Raw genomic sequence first — 26,513 nt, 5'->3', positions numbered from 1 at the left:
ATGTTGAAGCCATCTGGTCTAATCCTCACTGAGAGCAAGGCCAGCTAGATCAGGTAGTTCAGGAAACTGTTCTGTGAAGATCTGAATATGTCTCCAAGGGCAAGGATTCCACAAGCTTTCCAGACAACTTGTTCCAATAGTTAACCACCTTCATAGTAGGTCTTTTCCCCCCTAATATGTAATCAGAATTCTCCTGCATTCCAACTTGTGTCCGTCACCTCTTGCCCTGCCACAATTCTGAGAAGAGCCTTGCTCTGTCTTCCCTGTATCCTCCCATGAGGTGGCTGTAAACTCCACTAAAATCTTCTCTTAATCTTTTCTTCAGGCTGAACAGGTCCTATTACCTCAGGCTCTCTTTCTACATGAGGCTCTCCAGGCCCCTGGCCATCTCCATGGCCCTTTGCTGGACTTGCCGCAGTATGGCAGTGTCCTTCTTTTAGTGGAGAATGCAAAACTTAGGCACAGTCCTTCAGATGCAGTTTCATGAGTCATGAGTAGAAAAATAATCATCTTCAGACTTGCTAGCTACACTCTTCCTAATGCAGCCCAGGATGCTTCTTTGCTACAAGAACACATGGCTGGCTCATGTTCTACTTGTTGAACACCAGGACCCCGAGGTCTTTTTTTGCAAAGCTGCTTTCCAGCCAGTTGGCCACCAGGCTCTACTGGTGCATGGGATTATTCTTCCAAAGCTGTGGGACTTGCATTTCTGTTTGTTGAACTCTGTGAGATTCCTGTTGGCCTGTTCCTGCAGCCTGTCAAAGTCCCTCTGCATAGAAACCCTAGCCTTCAGCATATCAACCATTTGCCCTAGTTTTTTATCACCTTTGAAATTCCCGAGAATGTGACCCATTGTCCAGGTCACTAATAAAAACACTAGACAGATTTGATTCCAGTATCAAATAATGATGAATGTCACTAGTTACCAATTGCCTACTAGGCTTTATGTCACTTACCACAAATCCTTTAACCATCATGGTTCAGCCAATTTTGATCCCATCTTGCTGTCTACATTTACAGTCTGTATACCTCACTTTGACAACAACATTACTCAGGGAGGTCATGTCAAAAGCCTTTCTAAAGTCAATTGCATCCACTGTTCTCAACTTATCCACAGAGCTGCATATTTCATGATAGAAGGCTACCAGATTGGTTAGGCATGATTCACCCTCAGTAAATGCATGGTGACTGTTTCCAGTCACCTTCCTATCCTTCATGTTCTTGCACAAAGCTTCCAGGAGCATTTGTTCGATAATCTTTCCAGGGACTGAGGTTAGGATGACTTACCTGTAGTTCTCCAAATCCTCCTTTTTAAGATGGGGTTGCTTTTGCCTTTCTCCAGTTATCAGAACTCTCCCCTAATCAGTATGACTATTCAAAGATAATAGACAGCAGTCTCACAGTGATGCCAGCCCAGCTCCCTCAGCACTTGTGGATACATCTCATCAGGTCCCACATACTTAGGTATGCCTAATTTGCTTAAGTCTCTTCTAATTATTTTCCTCTGCCATGCATAATGTTTCACTCCCACAGATTCTGCCTCCAGGCAGAGCAATCTGGGAGTCACCTGAGGGTGAACCTATCAGTAAACAGAAGCAGGGAAGCCATTAATAACCTCTCTTTTCCATACCTTTTGTCACTACATGCACATCATTCATCAACGGGCCCATGTTTTCTTCATTCTTCTGCCACACCTGCTCAGCTTCCTGCACATTGGAACAGACCTTTATACTGTGTTTGAGAAGGTTGTCTTGGGCTCCTTTGCTTTCAAAGGGTGGGGATCCAGTCAAGCAGATTCCTCAAACAAAATGAGCTGTCCTTAAATTCAGGACTGTGATTCTGCTGGTTTTGTCTTCTCACAAATTTTTCAACTTGGTCACTGGGACCAAGGCTCTTTTACATCCCTCACCAGTTTTTCCTTGTTTGTGAGCAGCAAGTCCAACAGAACATCTCCCCTATCCTCTGGTTGATCACCTGTATCAAAAATTTTTTCTCAACACTGCAGATGTTTCCTGGGTTGTTTGTGTCCAGCCCTATTAAACCACCTTCAAATACTGTGGTCATTGAAGTTGCACATGCGTATGAGGGCCTGTGATGGTAAGACTTCTTCAAGATGTTTAGACAAGGCTTCATTTACTTTTTTTTTATCAGCTGGTCTGTGGTAGATGCTCACCGCGCCACCTGTGTGAGTTTGCCCACTAATCCTTACCCATAAGCTCTTGACTGGCCCATCATTCATTCCAATGTAAAGCTCAGTATATCTGAGGCTTTCCTTTGTATAGTGTGAAACCCCTCCTTCTCACCTTCTCAGTTTGTCTTTCCTTAAGACCCATGTCCTTCCACTGCAGCGCTCTGTTTGTGTTGGCTATCCCACCATGTCTCTCTAAACCCCATGAATCATTGCTGTGCAACTGCACACACACTTCTAATTTCTCATGTTTGTATCACATTCTGCATGCATTTCTGCATATGTAGTGAAGAGGGACCCTCTCAGTCATGCTGCTTTCACAAGCGTGAGAGCCTCCCCCACTATTCTGTCCCCTAAACACTTTCTGTTTGCCTTCTCTTCCTCTTAAGGAAATCCTCCTGTGGCGTATCTAGTTTAAATCCCCCTCATTAGGGTAAGAAGCCTGTTGCCAAAAATGCTCTTATTCCACTTTGTCAGCTGGGCCACATCTCTCACTAGTAGTTCTTCAGAGAGGGTAATAAAAGCTAAAGATCTGTCTGCAATACCAGCCAGGCAGCCAAGCATTCACCTGCATGACATGCCCAAACCGACCTAAGCCTTTGACTTTCTTTCACTGAAAAGACTGAGAAAAACACTGCATGGTCCCCCAGGCCCTTCTTCACTTTTCCTAGTGCTCTGTTGTCACTCTTCAATTTGTTCCAGGTCTCCCTTGGTAGTGCTGTTGGTTCCCATTTGGGTGGGCAACCAGAGGTAGCAGTCTGAGGGCAAGATGAACATCAGCAGTCTTTCCAAAGGATCTAAGATCCAAGACCCCAACAAGTAGGAAGTCTTCCAACAAATTAAGACAGGTAGGTAGATGGGTTCCTCCATCCTCTGCAGAAGGAAACCTCTTCTAACTATTACCCACCACTTGTGCTTGGTGCAGGCAGTTGGTTCAGGTTCCACTGGCCTCAGTGCCTTCTCTGATAGATACGCTTTGTCCTCACCTATTCTCAGGGCACTGTGCCTGTTCAGTAATTGCACGTGTGCAGGCAAAGAAAGAATATTCCTTCTGTTGCTAGAGTCATAAGTTTCCACCGTCCCCCTATAGTCATAGACTTTGCAATTTAAAAAGTAAAACTAACCTATTAGATCAACATATAAGAGTCCAGTCTTAACAAATTAACTATAGTAATTAATAATAATAACAATAAAAAAGACAAAACTTAGATATTCTGTGTCCTGAATGTCTATTGGGAGACTCTCAGGTCTTAAAAGAGGTTGTATTCAAGTTATTTTTAGGCCTATATACCATGATTTAGTGGTGAGTGCTATTCTATGCTATGAGTGAGTGCTATGCTATTTCTATGCTTCACACTTTCAACCTATTACAACTTACACAACTTTCAAGCTATTTACACAGTAGACTTTAAATAACTTGTATACATTCTTAAATATCTTACATAAAAACATATATAATGCTTATAAGGACATAATAATTTTAACTGCTTCTTTTTCCTATCCGTTATAAGCAAATATTTCTGTCCAAATATAAGCTTGATCCTTTTACCATTACATTGCTAACTTGACATGATAGAACAAGGTTTAATGCAATGTAAGGGACCTAAGAGTATGAAAAAACTGCAACTGAAAAAGTACTATCATTTCGTGTTTTACTTGCTACTTTCCAATCAGACGCTAGTTGACCCACAATAAAGGTAGCAGGAAAAAAAAAATCAACAATTTGTTATACTATACAAGTATCATATATTTAAATTAGCTGGTTATTCCAATGTATAGAAGCTGGCCTATAGCACCAATCTAACTTTATAGAGAAAAAGCCACACTGAAGCATATAAGTTCATATATTTCTAAGATACATACAGTATACTTACTGTAAATAAATATATATCATATAAATATATGATTTATTATATATATTTATATATATTATATATAGATATTTATATATATTTGATAAAAATTATGTATGCCATATTAAGACAGAAAAGTTGGTCTGATATTGTTGACTACTTCAGTTATTATTAGCTTCTCTCATCACTGCGAGCAACCCTTTTGACAACTACTGTATAAATTCTCCCCATTTTTTTCTTCAGTGTATAATAAGAAATTTAAAAAATAATTTTTGCTAGTGGAAAAGAAGGAAACAAAATCATTCTACATTTATGGAAGGAAGAAAATTAACTTTTGCAAAGATTTAGAAATTCAGAATTCCTCAAACATTTTGGTGTGAATACCACTGACAGTGTTGGTTGATTTCTAAGACTCTTCATTCATTTTTGGTTTGCAAGGCAGTACTTCTGGTACACAAACTATGTTTTGTAAACAAATGCTGCTGACACCATCTGCATAACAATTGTAGAGTATGCTTAAAGAATACCTGCTCAGTCCTTCTCTCTTTTCAAGCAAAATTAATGACTACTTAGTTTTGTGCTTATGAAAAACTATATTTCTTTCTTGAGTACCACAGAACAATTCTCACCTCAATATCACTTGAATTCTTACCTGGCAAACAGCTACAGTAAAATTCACCAATCAAATCATGGCAATGGCCTCCATTTTTGCAGGGCTTGAGGGAACATTCATGAATATCCGTGGAACAGTTTTTGTCTGACAGAAAAGAAAATGAAACATTAAAACTATAAATCACGCTGGGTTTGGGAAAGTAGAAAAGCTACTTCGCAGTACAAGTGACAACTGCACAATTTAACTTTTCCAGGCTGGAAACACTATTTTATTTCTGCTTGACAGCTTTAAAACTAGAGATATTCCTAGATCATAGCTGATAGTTAACAAATTAAATATTTTAAAGGAATAAGTATGAGCTACATTCGCAAATATATCCTTTGTGTATTCTAGCATTACATCTTGACACTGTAATTACTAGAATTATATGCTACAATTTTATAACTATTTTAGAGATTTAATTCCTCAGGAACAATAATAAGAAAAATATTTCTCAAGGTTGCTTCCATGTTTAGATGAATAAAGCCACTTCTCAGATCCCAACAGAAAACCACAAATTCATTCAGCTGTTTTGTTATTTTTCTTCTTTTAAAAAGATTTAATTGAGCTGCAGTTCAAATTAATTCAAATCTGAAACAACAAAAATATAGGAGAACATACAGAAGTCATATAGAGGAGAATATTTAGAAGACAATATAATAGGTGGCTTATGAAAAAAAAAAAACCTCATTGGGCATACCAAAGAAAATCCACAGTCCCTCACTTCTCTATTGTGCACTGCATTAATTTAGAGCAAGCTCTAGCCTGGTATAAAAAATACTGGGATCTGTCTGATCCAAAATTGATTCAAAATCAAGGGACAACTGTAGAGATTAAGAGCTCCTATGAATACCAAAAGCTACTGTGGTGACAGAGAAGGAAAACTGTAGCTGTCACTGATGAGAGTACGAAAAATGGCTGTTAGTATTTTATCCATAAAGTGATGGAAAACAACATTTTGGAAAGGAATCATCATTCAGAAATAGAAAGATTTTTGAATGTGCTATTGGCAATTTTTTCATGCAATAGTGGAAAAGGCAACTACAAACAGAGATTTTCTGGGATCTGATTCTAAGTAAAAGGTAAGAGTAACCTCTGAATAAGAAGAAAGGAATGTGAAGAACTTGGGTGAGGTCAATCAAGGTCCATGGGAAGGGAGAGGGGAGGGCAGTAAACAACATAAAACCAAAGGAATTCAGAAAAATTGCAGAGAATGCAGAAAATTTCTGATGTGAAACCTGATGAGAGGCTGAACTAAACTAAAAAGCTAATTAAGAAAGTTACTGCTTTCTTTAAGTACACCAGGACAAACTATCCTTTTGTGGGGAAAAAGCACTGGGTATTAGGAGACCAATTTGGCACTTCTGTTTTTCAAAGGATGAAAATGCCTAACTAACAAAAAATAGGTCAGGTTACTAAGGATAACCTAAGAAGTAAAACATAAACATGTAGGCATGAAATCAGACCAGCAAAGGCACTGAATAAGATGTAACTATCGTGGGATGGTCAGGGTAATGAGAAATCATGCTGTAAGTACTTCAGCATTAAAGATGAAGGAAAGGTATGGTCTGCCATTCAATGGAGAAGGATGGTTACTGATAGTGGTAATCATGCCAAATTGTTCAATGCTTCTTTTGCTTCAGTCATCAGTAAAAAGGTCAGCTGCAAGCAGATTGTTATCATAATTGATACCTATGATTAAAAGGCAAAATGTCAGTGTCGAATAGAGAAGGCAGGCTGGGGAATTGTCAGATTAGTTAGACATTCAGATAGGCTGGTCTGATGAACTTCACCCTTGAGTACTTCAAGAGCTGGCTAATAAAAACTCAGCAGCTTTCTTCATGAATTTGTGGAAGATAGGTAAAGTACCTGAAGACTCAATAAAGTCAGCCTTTAAAAAGGAGTAAAAGACAGAGCTGTGAAATTACAGATCCGTTTGTGTAATTTCAGTTCCTGGAGGCAAAATGGGAAAAAGTTGCTAAATTAATTACTTGTAAGAACATATAAATATGAAATAATGTATTAAAAATGAGCCTTATATAAGCAAATCAATTCCCTTCTACACCAGAGTTACAGGCCTTGTGGGTAAAAAAAAAAAAAAACAAAAACCAAAAAAAAGAAAAGTAGGATGTCATATTGCTTGACTTCAGTAATGTTTCTACTGCTACCTTGTGTGAAATCTTAATAATTGAACTAGATATCAACTACAAGAGAATATTTTCAGATGAGTAAAAATTGTTGGAAAGCCATATTCATACATTAGTTATCAGTGGGTTTACTACCAAAATGGATGAATTGCACAGATTTTGAAAGACGTCTACTGTCCACATCTAGTTCTATTCAATATTTTCAACAACAGTCTGGATGGTGGACAACAGAGTAAGCTTATTGATGGCAACACAAAAAGGTACATTAAAGGACAGGATTAGAAGTCTTCATAAATGTTGACAAATTGGAGATAGAGTTATCCAATCAGAACAAGTGGAAGATATTGCAATACAGCAAATCACAAGTTAAGTAGGAACAAACCCCAGAATTTTGTTCCAAATCAAATAGTGTGCTGGGATATATAAAAAAGGAATATAGCCAGTTACAAGCATAAAGTAATCCTTTCATTCTCATCTAGCTGGTGTAAAGCTGCATTTGGAGTGCTTTGCACTGTGCAGTAAGCTGCATTCAAGAAACACAGGGACCAAATGAAGACAGTCTAGATGAGCATGACAAGAATGACAAAGAACTCAAAAGCATGACTTCTTAGGAAAAACAAAATGAATGGGGCTGTAAAGCCTAAATAAGGAAGATTTGAATAGAAATGTGATGACAGTCATAAAATAAGAGAAGGCTTTTTCAAATGTCTTTAGTTTTCCATGTTCATAGCGGACAGGATAAGAAGTAATGCATTTAAACTGCAGTGAAAGTCAAATTAGATGTTAAGGAACTTCTAACAGTTAGTATAATAACACACTGGAAAGATTGCCTGAGGAAAATAAGGAATGGTGCTGGACTTCTTTAAGGTGAGATAAACATAAAAAGAATGACACAGTATAGTATACGTTATCTGCTGGGATGAGGATGGAATAGATTATTATTTTCTTCTAGTGCTATGGTTATATAATTTACAGGGCACACACACTGTTTATAACACAGAAGAAGGTCCAAAGGCTTTTATGTTTGTGTAGTGAGTTCGATTGGAAATTTGCTGTGCCTCATGGTAAGGTAAAGCAGGACAAGTATTCCAAATCTGTGATCATGTAAGGAAGGACCACGAGTTACCTGTATCAAAAGGTCTAGGAAATTTAAAATAGGATAGGAAAGGTCTGAAGTTACTTAGTGTGTGATATCAGAGCTCCCACTTTGCAACATAGTGCTTCTATCCAAATTTGTATCTCCACTCTGCCTCTCCATTAAGACACATTTCTGTATTAGTCAGATAAGACAGAGGTGAGTCCAGGCATGCAGTAGCCAAAGAAGCAGAGGACACTCAGGGTGTAGTAAAAATATTAACACTAGCAGGCAGAAGCAAACACATTCTTCAAGCATGTCATAAATGTACATGGTTAAAAATACAGAGGGGTAGATGGAAAGTCCTACTCTCACAAAGAGAGCAGTACAGCTTTTGGCACATTCAACCTATATTCATCCCTCAAGTCTTTCTCATGAGAAAATCTTAATGAGACAAATGAGACACTTCACACTTCCCTGAGCCTTTTTTTCTGTAGGTGAATGTGAAAAGCCCTTACTCTATTATTTCAACACTGACTTTTAAGAAAACTGCATTTCTACTCTCACTTCCTTTCCTGTATCTCCCTGCAACAGGAGAGCAAGCATATGCACTAACTGAAATCTTGTGATAACTTTTGTTTAGTTAAACAGTACATTTTTCAATGTACTGTAGGTCACTTCTGGTCACTTGCAGCTGCCAGATACAAACAAAGAAAAAGATATGTAGGTTACAGCTACTGAACTGTAGATGAACTGTATGTAAGGAAACAACAAAAGTGATCTGAAAAGGACTGCCGAAGACCTCAGCATATGAGTGCTATTGCAGTGCTGTAACAACAACAAAAAAAAATCTCAGATGTATTTAAAAAACCAAGAAAGAATATTGATGTGTAAAATACCTCTGCATAAAACATTGACTACAATGTTCCATATTTAAATATAAGTGGGAAGGATGCAGGGAAAGCTACACAATTTATTCAACAACTGAAGAAAGCATGCTGTCGGCAAAGGCTTAAAGAGCTCCATCTGTTTCATTTAGAACAAACAAAAACAAGAAGTGACTTGATTACAGTGTATAAGTGTCTTTACAAAGAGAAAATACTTGGGTAGTAAGAGGCTTTTTTCATTTTGTGTAGAAAAGGTAATGAGACTCAATAGCTTGAAGTGAAGACAAAAATTTAAATAAAATATTTAATATAAACTTCTAAATCTGATGGTGATTACTACTAGAAAAAAATACCAGTGAAATTCTGGCTTCTCTTCATGCATTCAAATCAGGATTGAGTGTTTTTGGATTCAATGTGTGCTTTAATCAAAACTAAGTAATTAGGTTCAGTACAAGGTGGTTAATGGGCAACATTAACTGCCTTCTGGTATACAGATCTAATGCAGAGCATACAACCAGCAATCTATGGGTTGTTAGGAGACTTCCAGAATAAATTCACTCATCCTGTAGCCTTCTGTGGGTCTTTCCTGGGAAAGCATCAAGACAATTCTGCGAGCCAGATATATTTCTGTGACAGCAATAGGCCACCTCAAGGCAGCTGGGCCCTGTAGCATCATTGTCATCATGTGGAATGTGTATGTCCTGTCCTTGCAGGTTCTGTAGGTTCTTAGGAAAAGTGGCTGTCAGGTGCTGCTCTGCTGTTATGGGAGCAAATAATCTATGTAATTCTGTTTCTTGCCTGACTGCAGAAGTGCCAAAGAAAGAAAATCTTCTTATAAAAGTTGTACAAACAGCTTTAAAAATATCACTCTGCATTTAACACTTTTTCCCTCCTGCCTCAAGACTCCTCAGATCTGAGCAAGCAGTAGTCTCTGTTCAACCTACTGTGTCAGTGAAGTGAGTCAAGCTGTGGGGTAATGTCCCAGTTATCACCACTGCAGCCCAGTACGTATGGCATTGCCATTGCTATCATCAGGCCACATGTTTGGTGTCAAGGTAACACCAGAGGCCTCAGGACTTGTCTAATGGCCAGGTGGATCTTGCTTCATTTGGTTTAGTTTTCTTTAATTTTGTACAATTGCATCATGTTATGCTTATTTTTAATAAGATGTAGACAAGAATAAGAAGTTGTTACACTGTATAGAATGAGCTAATTATGTCCCTAGAGTAAGACTGCAGTGTGAAGGAGTACAGGAGAGAGAGCAGAGGCCTTGAAGGTGCATTTGTAGGATGGTATTGGAAACTCCAAGGCTATTAACATCTCACCTGTGGCCAGATACTGGTAGTGAAGCAAACATAGGAGCTGGGCAAAACCAGTTCTAAGGATAACAAAATGGACAAAAAATGAGTGCCTAACATATGTAAAATGCCTCAAATATAGCAAAATCAGCAGTTATAGCGAGTTGCAGAACTGAGAAAGAGAAAGGTGTAAAAAAAAATAAGGAAACAAAAAGAAAAAAGAACAAAGAGTAAAGAAGAAGTCGTCATCAAACGTGTTACTGAAGATGGCACCAAATATGGCTATTACTTAGTGTGGTCATAATAAAACTGATAGTGTCATACCTTTTCTAGTACAACTCTGACAAAGAGGGTGCCCAAAGGTAAATTTTTTGACTTATTAAAAACACAGCCCAATATATGTTGGGAAATATAATTTAGTATCAAAAACTCTGGTACAATGCTAGTTGGTATTGCAAAGGCAGTGTTGAATAACAGACTTTTTCCAACATCAGTGATTTGGCAGACTTTTTTCAGAAGAGGAACCATCCACTATAAAAAAACTAGAGAAAACCAGTCTTACGTAAGATGCCCCTTCCATTTCTCAAACTCATTAATAGAATATCTGGGAGGGATGGAAAATGTGCACTGGGGAAGTTGGCTGGAGGTAGATTTTCTTATGTCAGAGTTCATTCACTGACTGCTCATGTCATAGTAGAAAATTTAGTCCTAACAGGTTAATTGAGGCAGTTACAAAAAAATCTTGATGCAGTAGGAAATTCTGTCTTGATATCCATATGTTATTTTTACAGGTGCTCTCAGGTGTGAAAAGTAAAAATTGTGCTCACTGTGCCAGCATATTACTGTTCATAGTATGATGTCATCCATGACCATAACTGTTTAGAGTATAAATATAAAACACTTGCAAAGAAAAGGAGAAAAGAGAAATAGTTTATAGAAAAAGTATGGAATTAAGGAAAAATTTGGTTGATTTCCCACAGTAACTCAAGAAGACTAAGAATTTCAACCATGTTTTCCAGAGTCTTCTGTGTGTGCATTAATCACTGTATGAGCTTTTCTAGACACGATTGCTTTTCATTTTTTATTTGATAAAGGCCTCACAGCAACCGACAACTTTTTTGTTTTATTGATAAACAAGCCTATTAATATTAAATGATTATGTTCCAATTTGTCTAAAATTAATTACATACACAGTCACACCCAGAAAGATATTAATGTATGTTCTACATATACTATATTATGCATCACTATTGAAAAAAACCCTATTATATCTAAAATAAAGGGGATAAACTGAAATACAAAAATAATCTTATAACACCTCCAGTAGAGCAATGATAAAGTAAATCCCATATAAACTAATTAAATTTTTGATTGAAGAACTAACTTATCTTTTGTCAGATGGTTGCAACTGTTACTATTCACCTTCTAATTTAAATAAATCATGCTTAGTATTTGCAGATGGAAAACTATTGGAGAAATGTGCCATTTGATTTCTCACCAAAAAAAGAGACTTTGCTTATGTTTTAGATGACTGGAAAAAACATTGCTACTGAACTATAATTGATTTTTCTTTCATGCAATTCAATAGTTTTTATGTATTAGCTTACCAAAATTTTTATGTAATGTAATTTGCAGCATGATGAAACTTAAACAGACTTTTCTGCACTCTACTGACCTTTTTTTTCCCTTCAGTGTTCTAACCTGAACTCTTTCCAGGGGAAGCAGGTACATTTCCACATTAGACGTGACGATAAACATTCTCTAATAATCACAGAAATACATATTGAATACATTTCCATGTATGCATAAGTAGCGTTTATTTTCCAGCATGTTAAGTTTGCATGCCCAACTGTGGGAAGCCTGCCCTCGGCAGCCCGCCTTCTGGAGTGTTTCTGAAAATCAGTAGCCCATTGGCACTGTCCCAGCTGAGCAGGGGGAAAGGCAGTCAGCCTTTAGCTCTTATGCCACCATGGGCCTGCTATGAGTCAGAGTTCTGCTAGCCAGGAGCTGGGGAAGCCATCCTGCCCTCTTCAGTCCAGCTTCCAGATTTTGGGTTGGTTTGAAAAACCTTAGCGTTTTGACTAGAGATCAGATACAGGTATGTTGATTATATGAACTAGGTCATTAGGCAACATCAGAGAAAAGAATACTTGGCTTTTGGGCTGCTTCCATAAGGGCCATTGATGTGGAACAATAATCTGATGCATGAGGTGCAAGCGAGACTGAGTATCTGTGACTGACTGTAGAGATGGGTAGGCACCAATAGATTTCTCAGGCCAATTCTTTCCTTTGAATTGTGGAGGACAGAAGTGGAGATGATTAGCGTGAAATGGAGGATGGAGTGACTCAATTATTTTAAACTGTGCAGTGGTCCTGACATTAACTTAAAACATCTGGGTCAGCAAAAGCTTCCTAAAATAGAACGGCTTTTGCAGGCTTACAGAAAACAAAGCTTAGAAAGCCTTAGAAAAAGAATGCACAGGGAAATATTTTTGAAAACACAAATAAAAGGTGTCACCTGATGGAGTGAATTGAGCTAGAAGACACTGCACATCCTTTTATAATTTTGGTTTTCAAATGTTCATTGTTGCACAGGACCCTTAATTGGTTTAGTGGTGGACTTGGTAGTGTTAGGTTAATGGTTGGACTGGATGATCTTAAAGGTCTTTTCTAACCTAAACGATTCTATGATTCTATGACCACTTGTTTAGCCACAATAGCTACTACAGGATTCTGAAAGCTCATATTATGACACATGCCAGAGGAAATTATATAGATTTGATCTTCAGAAACCATATTAAAAGGTTGCAAATTTATTTAGTCTGATGTGTAAAGCATTAAGATTTACTTAAGTCAACATGTGACTGATGGTAGATTTTGGCTGTTGATTCATACTGCCTCATGATAATGATAAACATGAATAAGACACAGGCAAAACCTTAAATAAGGATCATGTTACACATAGAGAACTCATATGGATCATGATATAAGTGAGGAAGTCAGATTAAGAATCTTATGCATATAAATTACAACAAAATTCAGTGCTAAGTGCTAAAGTAAAAATCACTTTGGAATCATGTTTTTTCCATCTAGTGTTCACTGGTGTCACCTTACTAGCATAGGGATCACTTCTGCACTCAGGCACACATGCAGAGTTTTGAAATCCATTTAATTAATAATATCTTCTAAAATTTAAAATAGGCAAAGGGTTTACAACAGACAAAATATAATCCTGTCACTTATTCGAGATGAAAAAAGCATGCCTTCTCATCCCAGAACACTGACTTACAAAATTCTTGGGTTCCAGGCACTTAGACTACCAGAGGAAATCCACCCAAATAATGAAAATGGTCAGTAACCAACACCTTGTAAAAATGCCTCCTCCTTCTGTATCACTGGTGAATTCCATACCAGCCCACCTGGCTGATGCTTTGATTCAAGGTATCTTACTCCTTACGGTACTAAAGGTGTCCTACTTGTCATTATTCCTTACTTCACCTTCTTCAGGTTCTGATAATGCCCAGAATTAACTAGTCTGGATGTGCTGAGCAAGTCTTTTTCGAATTTTTGAGGCTTGCCAGGTTAACAGATCTGGTCTGCCTTTGCCTATCACAACTGCCAGATGTTCTTGAAACCCCTCTAACTGGCAAAATCGAGCAAAACGTTGCGAGGGAAGTGGCAGTGCCGCCATCTGTCCATTTGTCCAGTAGCTCTTTACTATGGGATAATTACAGTGATCTTGTGTATGCTGACTCCCACAAGAGGGCATCTGAGAGCAAGCTTTGATTTGAGAGAGAGAGAGAGGGAGAAAGTCTTTTCTTTGTCTTTCCCAGGAGCTGCTTCTCTCTGTCTGCCTATCTTGCTCAGAGTAAAGGAAAATTCATGCAGCAGGCTGCAAAGCTGCCAGTAGTCAGGTGCTCATCCTTTTAACAGTTAAATCTGGACTTGGGAGCAGAAGCTGCAAGAAGATTCCCTGCTCCTCTCGGGACTCTCTCAGTTGTTTTGGGTATTCCTGTCCTGCTGGCTTTCCTCAGCAGGAGAGAGCTGCTCCCTCCATCCAGGCCTGCTCCCTGTCGCACTTATGGTGCTGTCTCTTCCTGGCTCTGCTCCCAGGGAAGGAACAAGCTCCTCAGGCTGGAGAGGGCTCCGCTGCCTGTGGAGCACCACAGCCAAGGCCATTCAAACAGGCAGCTGTCTCCCTCCCGTCCAGTGCGGCACTTCCAGCAGAGCCGTCATGCATACGGCATGCGACACCAAACCGGCATGATGCCTCCTGGCATGGTGCTAGTAAATGGCAAGACAAGCAAACAGCTAGGCCTATGACAGTTTTCGTATGCAACCAGCTCAGATGCTAAAGCTAAACTTTATTTGGAAATGCCTTTTAACATGCTAGGAAAATAAAAATGCATTTGAAAGAACTGAAAAGAAAAAGTCAGCCCTATACATTTACTGGACTTCTTCAAATTTCACTTCCTTAATGAAGCCTCATCAGAAAAATTTCAGACGTAATTGACACAGAGTTAGCAGATTAGGTGATGAACTTTCTAATTTGTGCCTCCATGTACTCAGAGCTACTGTTGTAGCCCAGTAAATAAGATCTCTGCCCTCGGCAGGGGAGGCAAGCTGTGCACTGACCTCACTGTGGCCCGAGCTGGGTGTTGCTGGTTTAACCCCTGCACCGGGCTGGGTGACTGCTGTCTCCCCTGCTCCAGCTTCAGCTCTGGGGATGGCCCTGCTGGGGAGCAGGTGACATTCCCTGCCCATCACTGCCTGACCAGCCATAGCTCTTTGTGTGCCTGGGGCTGGGGGCCACTGCCAGGCTGCAGCTGGCAGCGTAGAAGTATACGGGCTGGATGAGAAAGTACATAAAAATAACACCAGCTGGACCCCTGACTAAGGAGGAAGAAACCCCTGCCATGGACATCATCTTTCTCTTGGGAAAGGGCCCAAGATGTGATGGCTAAGGCCTAAACTCCCCCCACTCCTTCCTGAGAAGATTGAAACTGTCACCTGTAGGACCCAGAGGGACACTGGTAAGTTGAACATAACACCAAAGAAAATGGGTAGATATTAATAAGTTTTCCAGTACAACAATTTTGACTGTGCTGTTAATGGTGCTTTTCTACATTCATTATAGAATATGGATTTCTACATTGCTTAAATATTGACTGGATAAACAAAAAATTCCTATATATACACTGTGTTTCCTTTTGGCCTTAAAAAGGTTTTGAGTGTATCACTGTTATTATGGCAATATCTTCTTGGGCCGTTAACATCAGTCCTAGAACTCAGGACATGGAACATTCTTTTACAACTGTTTGCTTTTCTTAGAAGCAAAGAATTTTCTTAGAAGCTCAGATATTGAGTATTTTGCATCAAAGACTCTTTCTAGGGAGGCTGAAGCAGTTGTCGGAAGGCCTGGAGAGAGCAGACCTAATGACATCCACAATGGCTGACTGTGCATTTATCATACAAATAGCATGAGCACAGATGAAAATATTCAGTGTAATCAGGATGATCCTTATCCCCACTTCCAATTCCAGTCAGTAGACTTGCTGATATGTTTTCTTGTGAGAGCTGTCCTGTCTCACACAAAAAGCCAATATGAAGTGATATCAATAGCACATTCGTGATGAAAAGTCTCTCACAAAAGAAATGCAGGATTAAATAGAGCCTTTTCATAATGGCCAATATGCGGTCATGTGAACTTCTGTGACTTCAACATAGGCGTCGAGGTATCCATTAAAATCTGCCAATAACTCACTGGTAGCTGTTTTACTGTTGACAGATCTTGACTCCTTTTTGTCTTGGAATGAACAGGTACATTATTGGCAAACTATTTGCATCAGTATGAATGTGGGATAAAGTGTTCCTCCTAAGGAGAACATACCCTGTTCCAGGCTGCCTTGGTGACACCCACACATTAGTTTATAGTTCTGGTTCTGTAAGTGGACTCCATCATATCCCAAAGTAGTGTAGCTGTATTTTCAAAGGAAGAGCTTTTCCTGCATTCCCTAGTTCAAACATACTGTTCGCAATCTACTACAGAAAAGTTAGACATTTTCCATTTTGATCCTTACAGTACAGCAGTAAGAGCTTTTAAAGCTCCTTCTTTTAAAATTACTGCATTAAAAATGCTTCTATTTATATGAACAAATACTTTGTAATCACCTCCATTATTTCCATGATTGGCACAAAATAGGCATATACTATGCAAACTCATGACAGCAAAGCCAGTTATCAAAGAAAGAAGAAAAGGAGAATATGATCTTGTAGGAAATAGAGCACATCTCAGTTTTGTAATGCTGAATAATATTAGAATACGTTGGCACGAATCAAGCAAAATCACAGACGTCTGTGGGAACTGCAACTATTATCACTTTCACAGATTCTAAATCTCCATGTATCATCTTACATTCCTTATGTCCCATCTGCCTATTTTTAACCATTGACAAAATATGTATGAAGTGCTCCTAAACTGGATGTTACTGGTGTTACTATCAACCTGAAATGCTCTATTTACTTCTAACTTAATTTTGCCTCCTCGTCTTTCACTGCTCTACTTGCTTTTTTAACCTTTCATTTCTCCATAATAGATCTCTCTCAGTTTTTTCTTTCCTCTCCATTGGTCACCACAGATTTTGAGCTCTCTGTACATATCTGTTTGGCTCTTTATTACAACACCCACTAACTGTGTATGATTTCTGAGACTGCCGCTGCTTGTCTTCCTGTTACCGCTTATGACTAATGCTGCTCCATTTGCCTCTCTCAAATCCGCAGCTGAAAGTCAGTGTGTGCCAGTCCCTGACACCACAGCATATTAGTTGTTAAGATGGCATATTTTTTGAGACAGTTTTATTGATTTCCCCATGATCCTGTTAGCTGCTTCTGGCAGAAAGTAGGGCCATGAAGACTGCTCCTGATGCAAGAGCTATTTTCTTAAACCTGTTAGACACACAAATAATCGTGTAATTTACAAGCAATTTATCATAAGGATCTGATGGTATCTTTCTACAAGAGAACAAAGTGAACTTTTGCCAAAATTGTATTCTTGTTTCTATCTCGATCAAGTATGGCTGTGATACGATCTGAAGACAAACAACACCAGCTATAGCTATCATTGCTCACTTATTTTTCACAGAGTAGGTATTTTTGAACACTTTTTTTTGTAGGAAAAATACAGTTTTACTTTCCATCAATTAATCAAACAACATACACACTGCTTTCAATTTTTATCATATTAGTAGGGAAAATTAAAGCAGATTATCAATAGCACAGAACACTAAGTTGAATATATTTTTATTAATGCAACTGAACAAAATGCAATTAAAAAGAGTTTATTTTAATTTCAGAAAAGGAAATAAAAATTTCAACTACTTAATGTCTTTTCCAGAGTTAAAATAAATCTTACCAGTGAATCCTGGAGGACAAGCACAACTGTAGTCTGCAACCAGGTCTAAACAAGTTGAATTGCTTTTACAGAAGCCATAAGTGCACTCATCAAAGTTGATTTCACAGTTCAGACCTTCAAATCCTTGGTTGGAAAAAAAACAGAGCTATGTATTATTCTGCTATATCTATACTTTCTTTTATAAAGCATATCTTTGGGTCCCTTTTTCTAAAAAATAGATTGTTTTCAATTTATTCTTGTAATAAAATTATCTTGAAGTCTTATTGAAAGATCTTTCTAAAAGCTTTTTCTGCTCTGTCATTAATCAGAAAATATATTTGACCATCAAATATACTTTAAAAGGAGCTAATAATTGAAAGAACGGCTTTAGGATTCAGCATTTTCATTGATCTAGCTGAACTATTTATTTAGCAGAGACTTAAGAATCTATATATATATTCTGCCATTTTGAGAACACTGCAGATGAAGATAAGTGATGCTGGGATTTGGACATCTGATTATAGTCTAAAAATCAACTCTCAAACTTCTCTACTTTTTCTCTATTTGTTTCTTGTGTCATAGTGACTTTTAGCAAACCCAGAAGTCCAGCTGTGGGTTTTTGTACTTGAAATTGCTGGAGAAGCTCCACTCCAATATCTGTCCTTTTACACTCTTGTAAATGTATTCTAATTCATGGTCATGCTACAAAATGACTATCATTAGTGCTGTCACAGGCCATGGCTGCAGAAAGACCATGACTAATGCTAAGCTATCAGCACCCTCAGTGCAAGGCATATTCCCATAATTTCTCAAACTGACCATGGAACCAATTTCCACTGATCCCTAAGTCATAAAACTTTAAAATTACCCTTACTTCATTAATAATGTATACAGTAACAGTTCTCATTTGCATTTAGAGTTTAATCAGACCTATGTCTCACAGGTAACAAGTAAGCCACAAAATTGTCAATGTGGATGCCAAGATTTATTTTTCTATAAGCTGGTCAGGCAGACTAAACAGCAGAATGATCTTTTCCAAGCTTAATTTTCAACTGCCTTCCAATATCTGTTTTGGCTTCTAATTTCAACTAACTAATAACGGAGGCTGTACTTACGAGAATTATTTGTAGCAATTTCATCTTTTGTGATGAGTTTCTGAACTTATCATCACCACTAGAATGTTTGTATTAATATATAAATACCTGAAATATTGTAAGCTATGAAATCAATTTACCGTCAGTTCATGCTTATGAAACATTACTGTTTGAAGATTAAAATCAAACAAGTATAAGAAAGTTTAAAATGCAGAAACAAAGTTCCAGGTTATAAATCACAAGCTTGACTTTATTTTTAACTAAAAATCCTATTTAAAAAAAACCCTACAAATATTCAGAAGAAACCCACTTGTGAAAGTATCTCAGAAAGACACTGTAATTTTAAATGTTTTAAAGCATTTTAATTTTCCTTTTAACTACTTTTCTTGAAACCACTCATTTGTTCATATACTTCTGATAACACTGAGTAATATGCAATTTTAAAGAAACAGACAAAAAGTTCTGAAAATCACATTATTTTTGTCTGTGAAAGTTTTAATAGATTTTTGTACTGAAGATCTATTACAGTCATTATTATGGCCATTGTAATTTGCTTGCTATGCTCAGTCACAAAGCTGTGAGTTAGTACATCAGGATGAAATATTTTCCTTGTAAGTTTATTGATTACATTTTCCATGGATTTCACATACTGCACATTTGTGTTTTCTCCACTCCTTCAGACTTCGTTCATGAGGTTTTGTCTAAAAAAGTAGCACTTACAAGTATATCTGTCTCCATTCTTTATGAGCATGCTTGTTTTATTGGGTGCCTTGGTGGACAAAGATGCAAATGAGACTTCAGAAAAGAATGATTAACTTTCATAGAAAGGAAATTTTAACAATGGTTTTGAAGACTGTCAAGAAGATGTTTTGAAGACTGCAGGCAATTTTGAAAATTGTCAGAGATAATAAAAATAAATTATTTTGAACAACTTACCTTCAGGGCAAAAACAATCATAGCCGTTGACATCATTCTGACAGACAGCACCATTCAAGCAAGGAGCCGAATCACACTCATTCATTTCTATTTCACAGTACTGGCCTGAAAAACCTGCAAAGGAGGTAAGACAAGCTTTGATTTTCTTCATCTTTATGTGTGCTATTAACATGAAACTTTTATTCCAGATGTTGTTCTGTAATTAAAGCCAAGAGGTGTTACGATCCATATTCCCCTGAAAAGGGAAGCTGGAAGTCAGAGCTTCTGAATTCTATTTACAAAGAATTAAATTTCACTAATTTCTTATTCAGTATTACAAATACATGTCTTTATTGGTGGAATAAAGCAATAAATGAAGTAGGAAGTACTTCCAGAAAGTAAGAAGACATTCATAGCAATATGCAAATATACAGATTTTCAAGTGTTTTGCTTGTATTAGAGTCACTCTGGTATTTTTATGATACCTCTTTAGAATTTTGCCATGTTAATATAAGGGAGAGTACAGCAGTTTTCTCTCATCCACTGTCTGGTGCTTTTTATGGTGGAGAGGAGCAGTAAAAAAGCACAGAGTACAAATACACTGAGGCGTAACAAAACACATGCCATACGAATCAGGTCTTCAGCATGTGTAAAGTGCACAGATTAATTACAATAGATAAGGATGCTGTATATGTTGCTAAAAGAAGGAAAGTAGACATCATTAAAACAAAATTGCAAAGACTAATGAAACTTACGGAAGGGAAGGGTAACTCAATTTTCTCATTTCTTACAGGTACTATGAGACACTGTGCTGGGTGCAGGGGCCCCGGCGCTGGCAGGGGCTGCGGGGCGGCCGCTGTGAGGGGAGGCCGGGGCTGCCCCGTGCCGGACACAGCCGGTTCCAGCCGGCTCCAACCAGCCCAGCGCAGGGCACGGCTCAGCCCTGCAGCCAAGATGGCGGCACCTCGGGGGAAACATATTTAGGAAAGGGCAAAATGCTGCACAGGTAGAGTGAGGAGTGAGGGTAAAAAGGGTGAGAAACAATCCTGCAACACCAAGGTCAGAGAAGAAGGAAGGGAGGAAGTGCTCCAGTTGCCTGTGGAGAGGACCATGCCAGAGCAGACACCCACGGTTGCCCATGGAGGACCCCATGCTGGAGCAGGTGGACGTGCCCTGAAGGAACTGTGGCTCATGGAGAGCCCACACAGGAGGAGGGGAAAAGTGTGAGGAGGAAGGAGCAGCAGAGAGGAGCTGCTGCGGGCTGACCACAATCCTCATTCCCCATCCCCCTGTGCTGCTTGGGGTGGGGAGGAGGTAGAGGAGTAGGGAATGAAGGAATGAAGTTGAGCCTTGGGAAAAAAATGGGGATAGGGAAGACGTTGTTTTAATTTCCCTTTGTTTCTCACTATGCAAACCTACATTAATGGGCAAGAAATTAAACCAATTTTCCCCAATTTGAGTCTGTTTTACCTATGACAGTAACTGGTAAATGATCTCCCTGTCTTTATCTCAATCCGAAGCTTTTTCACCTTTTACTTCTCCCCGCCATGCTGATGAGAAAGCAGAGTAAAAGAGCAGCTGGTTGAAGGCCCGACTGCCAGCCAAGGTCAACCCACCACACATCTGTAGCTTTGTTCTATCTTAATTCCAAACATCACCACTAGTCTTAGAACGTTCAGTTTGATTGGAAGAACAAAACAAATCATATCTTCATTGTTATTAAAATAAAAAAATATATAAAATGAAAGGGTTCATGTTGAATATTTTTCTTCTCTTCTTCTGTTCTGTTTCTTTCCATGTACCTTAGAATAATTATTCAAATGGAGAAAAAGCATTCTTTTTTATATTAGGTTCCCAGGACATGAATTGTGAAAGATGTATAATGAAAGCATGCCACACTATTAAACAGATGTCTATTTATGTAAAGCAAAAAAATCCTTATTTCTTTATTTTCTTATAAAATTACTTTTAAAACTATGAAATAAAAATAAATAAATTAAACTAATTTTATGTGTTAGGAAAGACAGATGACTTTACATATTTCCTTTCTATTTTTATATCATCCTTAAAGCCCCTCAACTTTATCTCATCTAGAAAACAAATGCAAAAGCCTTCAGAATCATCATGAAATATCAAGCTACGATGCATTTGTGAATACAAAAAAAAAAAAAAAAATTGTATAAAGTTGTGTCAGCAAAATTACAACAAATACAGATAAATAATGGAGTGTCCCAGTGTGATCAATGTGTGAGTTCTTTTTCCTCTTTCTTGCAGAATTTATTTATGAATTCTAATATACAGTTGAGTTCTTACATAAGATACAGAGTACAGCCTGCACAGAATACAAGAGAAGTTGCATATCAGACATGCTTTCAAAGAATCTCCTTTTCAGTCTTGCCTTAGACTGAACTTTTTTAGAAGGCATCACACAATCATCACTACTTGAATTATTCTGGATTATTTGGTATCATGTATTTCCCATGATTCTACCTATCAAAGAAAATGTAGATAATCTGCAGTAGTTAATGTATTGATGGTAAAGGGTATAAATCATGCAGATTAATACGAGGTAAACTGTAATTCCTGTGTTCATTTCACAGATGTTATACTTTACCAGCATTGCTAGCCATGCTATTATAATTGGAAATATGCTTAGTCCTTACTTTTTGAGAGGATGCATTACTAAACATTAATGATGAAAGTATCATCCAGGGATAGATTTTTGGTTAAGAACACATTTTTCCCAAAGGCTTTCTTCCTGAAGTGGAACATTGTCTCCACTTGCAGATGTAATAAAAGAAAAACAATCAATGCTGTTCAGGGTGAAGCGTTGTTAAGGTCAAACCAGGGAACTCCACACCGTCCCTTCCAGGTTAGTTTTTTGCAACTCTGTTGCATTGTGGAACTGGCCTCAATAACCTAGCATGTCCCCACTTTTCCTAAGTTCCAATGAGCTTTATTTTCCCACCGCTTCAATATTTGATAAAAGACTTAATTTTCCAAAAAGTGGAAGTATCGTGAAATTATTGTACAGCTTTCAAGTCCTGAACTAATTTTATCTAATTTAGCTTTTGCTACTAATCAGGTTTCCTTAATAATTGCTTATCTTTACACATACATATCTTTACTGTTTGTTCCATTTTGTATGATATTTTAAATGTAGCCTTTAAGCTCATATTCAACATCAAAAGTAAACTTAGATCTGATATATTTTGATGCAACTGTGCTCCCAGGAAGAACACAGCATGGGAGCAAGCTAAATATTGCAGTAACCCTTCATGCAGACTCAAATACACATCTATGTCCAGTTCATTTCAGTTGAGAGTGGGTGAGCTTTCTCACCCTGAGCCCACCCTACATGTGTTGTTTCAATATCAAAATCACCAGCCTGATTATCTTTCTTGAAGATGAAAAACCTACAACAAGGTATTATGAAATATAGACTGCCAAACTGCAGGGTCTACCAGTGTAGATACTTGTAACATGGATGTTTGGACCATAAAATACTCAAAGTTCCAACATGAAAAGTGCTGGTCACCTTTTTAATACCCTCCTCACTAACATGTCTGTTGGCAAAGACGTCCTTGAACCGCTCTTTCAGATAAACCTGTCTCTTCCCAGCAGTCTCATTCCTCAAACAGGGTTCTATAGTCATGATATAGTCATCAGAGACAAAACCCTGTCTGTGACACCTCCTACAGAACCAGGAACTGACATAACATGATGTTTTTGCTTCTATCTTTGATCTGACACATGGAATCAAGCATGCTTGCTGTCCCTGTGTGTTATGATGTTGACCGTGTCACCATAGTCCATCCTTAGCTCAATAAGAAAATAACTCATAGACATTTAATCAAATTGATCCTGGTAAAGTTTTCCTGGGCACAGGGTCCACTGTCCCTATGTGTCAGTAGCCTCTGTCTTCAGTATTCCTGCAGGTTTTCTTTCAATTAGACTTCCTTACCTGAGTTAACCCTTCTGGCTTATTTGCAAGGCATGTGGAAAAGAACTGATTTCCCTTCTCTTTGTAGATTTTTACATATCTTGATTTTTTTATGTACATATTATGACTGATGTTTCCACTCAATGTTCTGTTGCTTAAAAAAACCCCAGACAAACAATTTCTTCCACACTTTCTCTTAGGTCTTGTTCATTAGATCTCTGATGAGTCAAATTCCTGTCTTTTCTGTTCCTATACTCATGTATAATACAGTATTCTAACTCAGACTGTGATGTCCAGTGTATCCTTACATGTTACAATTCTCAGAACAATATTTGTTATATTTTTACAAGTGTGTGATATTTGTGAATCATGTCTAGCTTAAATCACCTATAGCTCCCAAATTGTCCTCTGCAGAACTACAATCTAAATAGTGTTTCACATTTTTTATTTCTGCAGTTTATTCCTGCATAGGTATAGTCTTTACACCCATGTATATTCTTAGATTGTAGATTCTTAGATGTCTTTGTGAGATTATATCACTCAAAACCCAAAGAGAACCGCAAATTCTCACTGCTTGAAAGAGTCCAACAAATGTTGATATCTTCTTCTGAAGTATTTTTAGTATGATCCCATTGAATAATGTTTGTTCTGTGGTCTTCTAAAACACAGAACCTTTTTTGTTGAACTGAACTTTTGTTGAACTAGTCATTATCCAACTTATGATTTCATAGTTGGTAATTTTGAAGGATCGTTTTTTGCATATTGTGTATTGACCTACTACTTATTTTTTTATGTCATTTGTCATAACAACTTTGTATTCTTCCAGAAATAGAGCTTTGAATATCACAAACATTAACTTGTTTAAACTGCTAAAATTGGGAATTATGTATGACATGTTTGATGATCTAATTGCTGAGATAATTGCCATTTTAATACTTGGCCACTATCACTGGCCATTGTCAAGGAAAGAAAAATAAAAGAAACTCAAAACAACCAAATATCCCAGTCCATTTGTAGTCACAAGTGATTTCATACGTAAGCACTCATGTTAGGAAGTGTGTGTCTCCAAACCCCTTCTAGTGATTATCACTAGCTGGAAAGAAACACAACAGTCAGCAGGTGACCAATGTGTCTAGTTTCTACAAAACTGAAGATTGTTTAGGAAAGTTCCTCAGAATGCTTAGGATTACAGGCCACAAACGGGTCATTACATGAACAGTAACAACTCTGAAATTGTATTTGCTTTCCTGAAGATCTTCTATTTTCCAAAAGAAAAGTAGCTACAGAAGATCTTGTATATGTTTCAATTGGGCAATTCGGCAAAAGAGCTATAGCTTATTGAAAACAGTCTGACTACGCTTTTGAGCTAGCTTTGAACTTATTAGTCCTGATATGGATGGTCACAGCATAGCTACAGCAGCTCACACCTTTTAATGGGATAGCTGCTTACATGAAGTGTGTAAGGAAGTGGTAGAACACAGACTGAGCTCTATGCTGTGATAACACAGTTTGTGGTAGATCTGGTTTAAAGATACCATGATCTCATAGACACACATTGTCAGGTTCACTTCCAAGGCTAGTCTGATTTATTGGACATATATAAAATTATACATGTTCCTTTTCTGAGTTAAGTAAAGGTGGCCTGTCCACTTTGGTGAAAGCGGTGATTATTACATCTTTGATAGGAATTTAGATGTAACAGTTCATGATTACTGAGTCCCTATATCCCTACATACTACCACACCCTATCTGAGAATCAGCCTTCCACACAAGTTTTTGTAGCCCTTTAATGGGGTCTGGCTTCTGCCTCAGATAGATAGATAGAAAAAATAGTCAATTTATTAACAATCAATCAAATCAATTACAATTCTAGTATACTAAGATCTAATAACAGTCCAACTTTGACTTCCAAATATATGTACAATGTCCACAGATGAAAATAGTACTAGGTTTGATAGTCAACGAGCAACCTTCTCCTGTCAGAAATTTGGGAGTCCAGGGTCTTTCAACAGTTTGTAATTGCCCTCGTACCATTTTCCTCATTCACCAAGCAGGAACCCCATAAATTTAATGTTGCTAGCGTTCATCAGATCTTGTATCTGCACTTTTAAATGTTGGTATTTCTTAACTTTTTTCCACAGCTGCGTCCACAAGAGATGTCAATTTACTTTCATACCTTACTGTGATGTTGACTACTACTGCCTGGTCTTATTTGACAAACACCAGGTCCAGCTTATACAGTTCATTCTGATCATCCCTCAGCAGCAGCTCCTGGAATACTACCCAGTCCTTCTTTTTCACCTCGTTTATCAGTAATTTGCATAATTGGTTATGCCTCTTTATCCTCACCTCTTGCACAGTTGGGCAGTATCCAATAATATGTGAGCAGGTTTCACTCTCCGCTTGGCAGTGTTGGCACGATTTAATTGTATGTGTCCTGCCTACCCCTTGCCAGAAATTCCCTCACGGGTTAGACATTAACTCTCAACTGTAGTGCCGTAATGAGCTTCCTCTGGGGAATGCCCCTATAAAATTCTAACCAGCTGTTACTGATCTTGTCTTTCTCAAAGTTGGAAATACCACAACCCTGGGATACCAACTTGGTCCAGTTCATAATTCCTGTTTCCTCCAGTTACAGGGTCTCGGAAAGTTTTCAGAGCAGGCATCTTTACCTAATCTGACTCTCTTCCACCTGGGAATTCAGAATAGGCAACTTGCCTATTCTGATTTGTGACAGCTGATAACCTCATGTCAAAAGAAAGTGGAAAATAATAAAAGAAGAATGAGATTAATTGCTGTTGAAAAGACATTTTGAGAGTCTTACAAACTAATAAGTTTAACAGCAATGTCCTTTAATATAACTGTTCCACAGCATATCCAAATACAGAACTGCATATTCATTTATTCCTTATGATTTTATCATCAGAACAGTGCTTTGGGACCAGCTCTATTGTACGAATGTAAATAAAAATCCTTATGATGTAAAGTGGTACCTGACAGCAATTTTATTTGTGCAATGATGGGAACATGCTCAGGTACTCAACCTGCATATATCATATGCAGTTCTGTAT

General features: G+C 37.9%; 1 protein-coding gene across 1 annotated transcript in view; it reads right to left on the bottom strand.

Moving 5' to 3' along the window:
- Positions 1 to 26,513, bottom strand: part of LOC104027713 (protein eyes shut homolog) — a 961,671-nt gene that overhangs the window by 673,726 nt on the left and 261,432 nt on the right. The window contains exons 12-14 of the mRNA XM_075707654.1: positions 19,521 to 19,634; positions 17,512 to 17,634; positions 4,694 to 4,798 (exon numbers count right to left, since the gene is read on the bottom strand). Coding sequence (XP_075563769.1) covers positions 4,694 to 4,798; positions 17,512 to 17,634; positions 19,521 to 19,634 — 342 coding nt within the window. The remainder of the gene's footprint in view (positions 1 to 4,693; positions 4,799 to 17,511; positions 17,635 to 19,520; positions 19,635 to 26,513) is intronic.

The sequence above is a fragment of the Pelecanus crispus genome, chromosome 3 (genome assembly GCF_030463565.1).
Source record: "Pelecanus crispus isolate bPelCri1 chromosome 3, bPelCri1.pri, whole genome shotgun sequence".
NCBI lineage: Eukaryota > Metazoa > Chordata > Aves > Pelecaniformes > Pelecanidae > Pelecanus > Pelecanus crispus.
The sequence above is the reverse complement of the archived record's forward strand: the minus strand, read 5'-3'. Positions and strand labels throughout refer to the sequence as shown.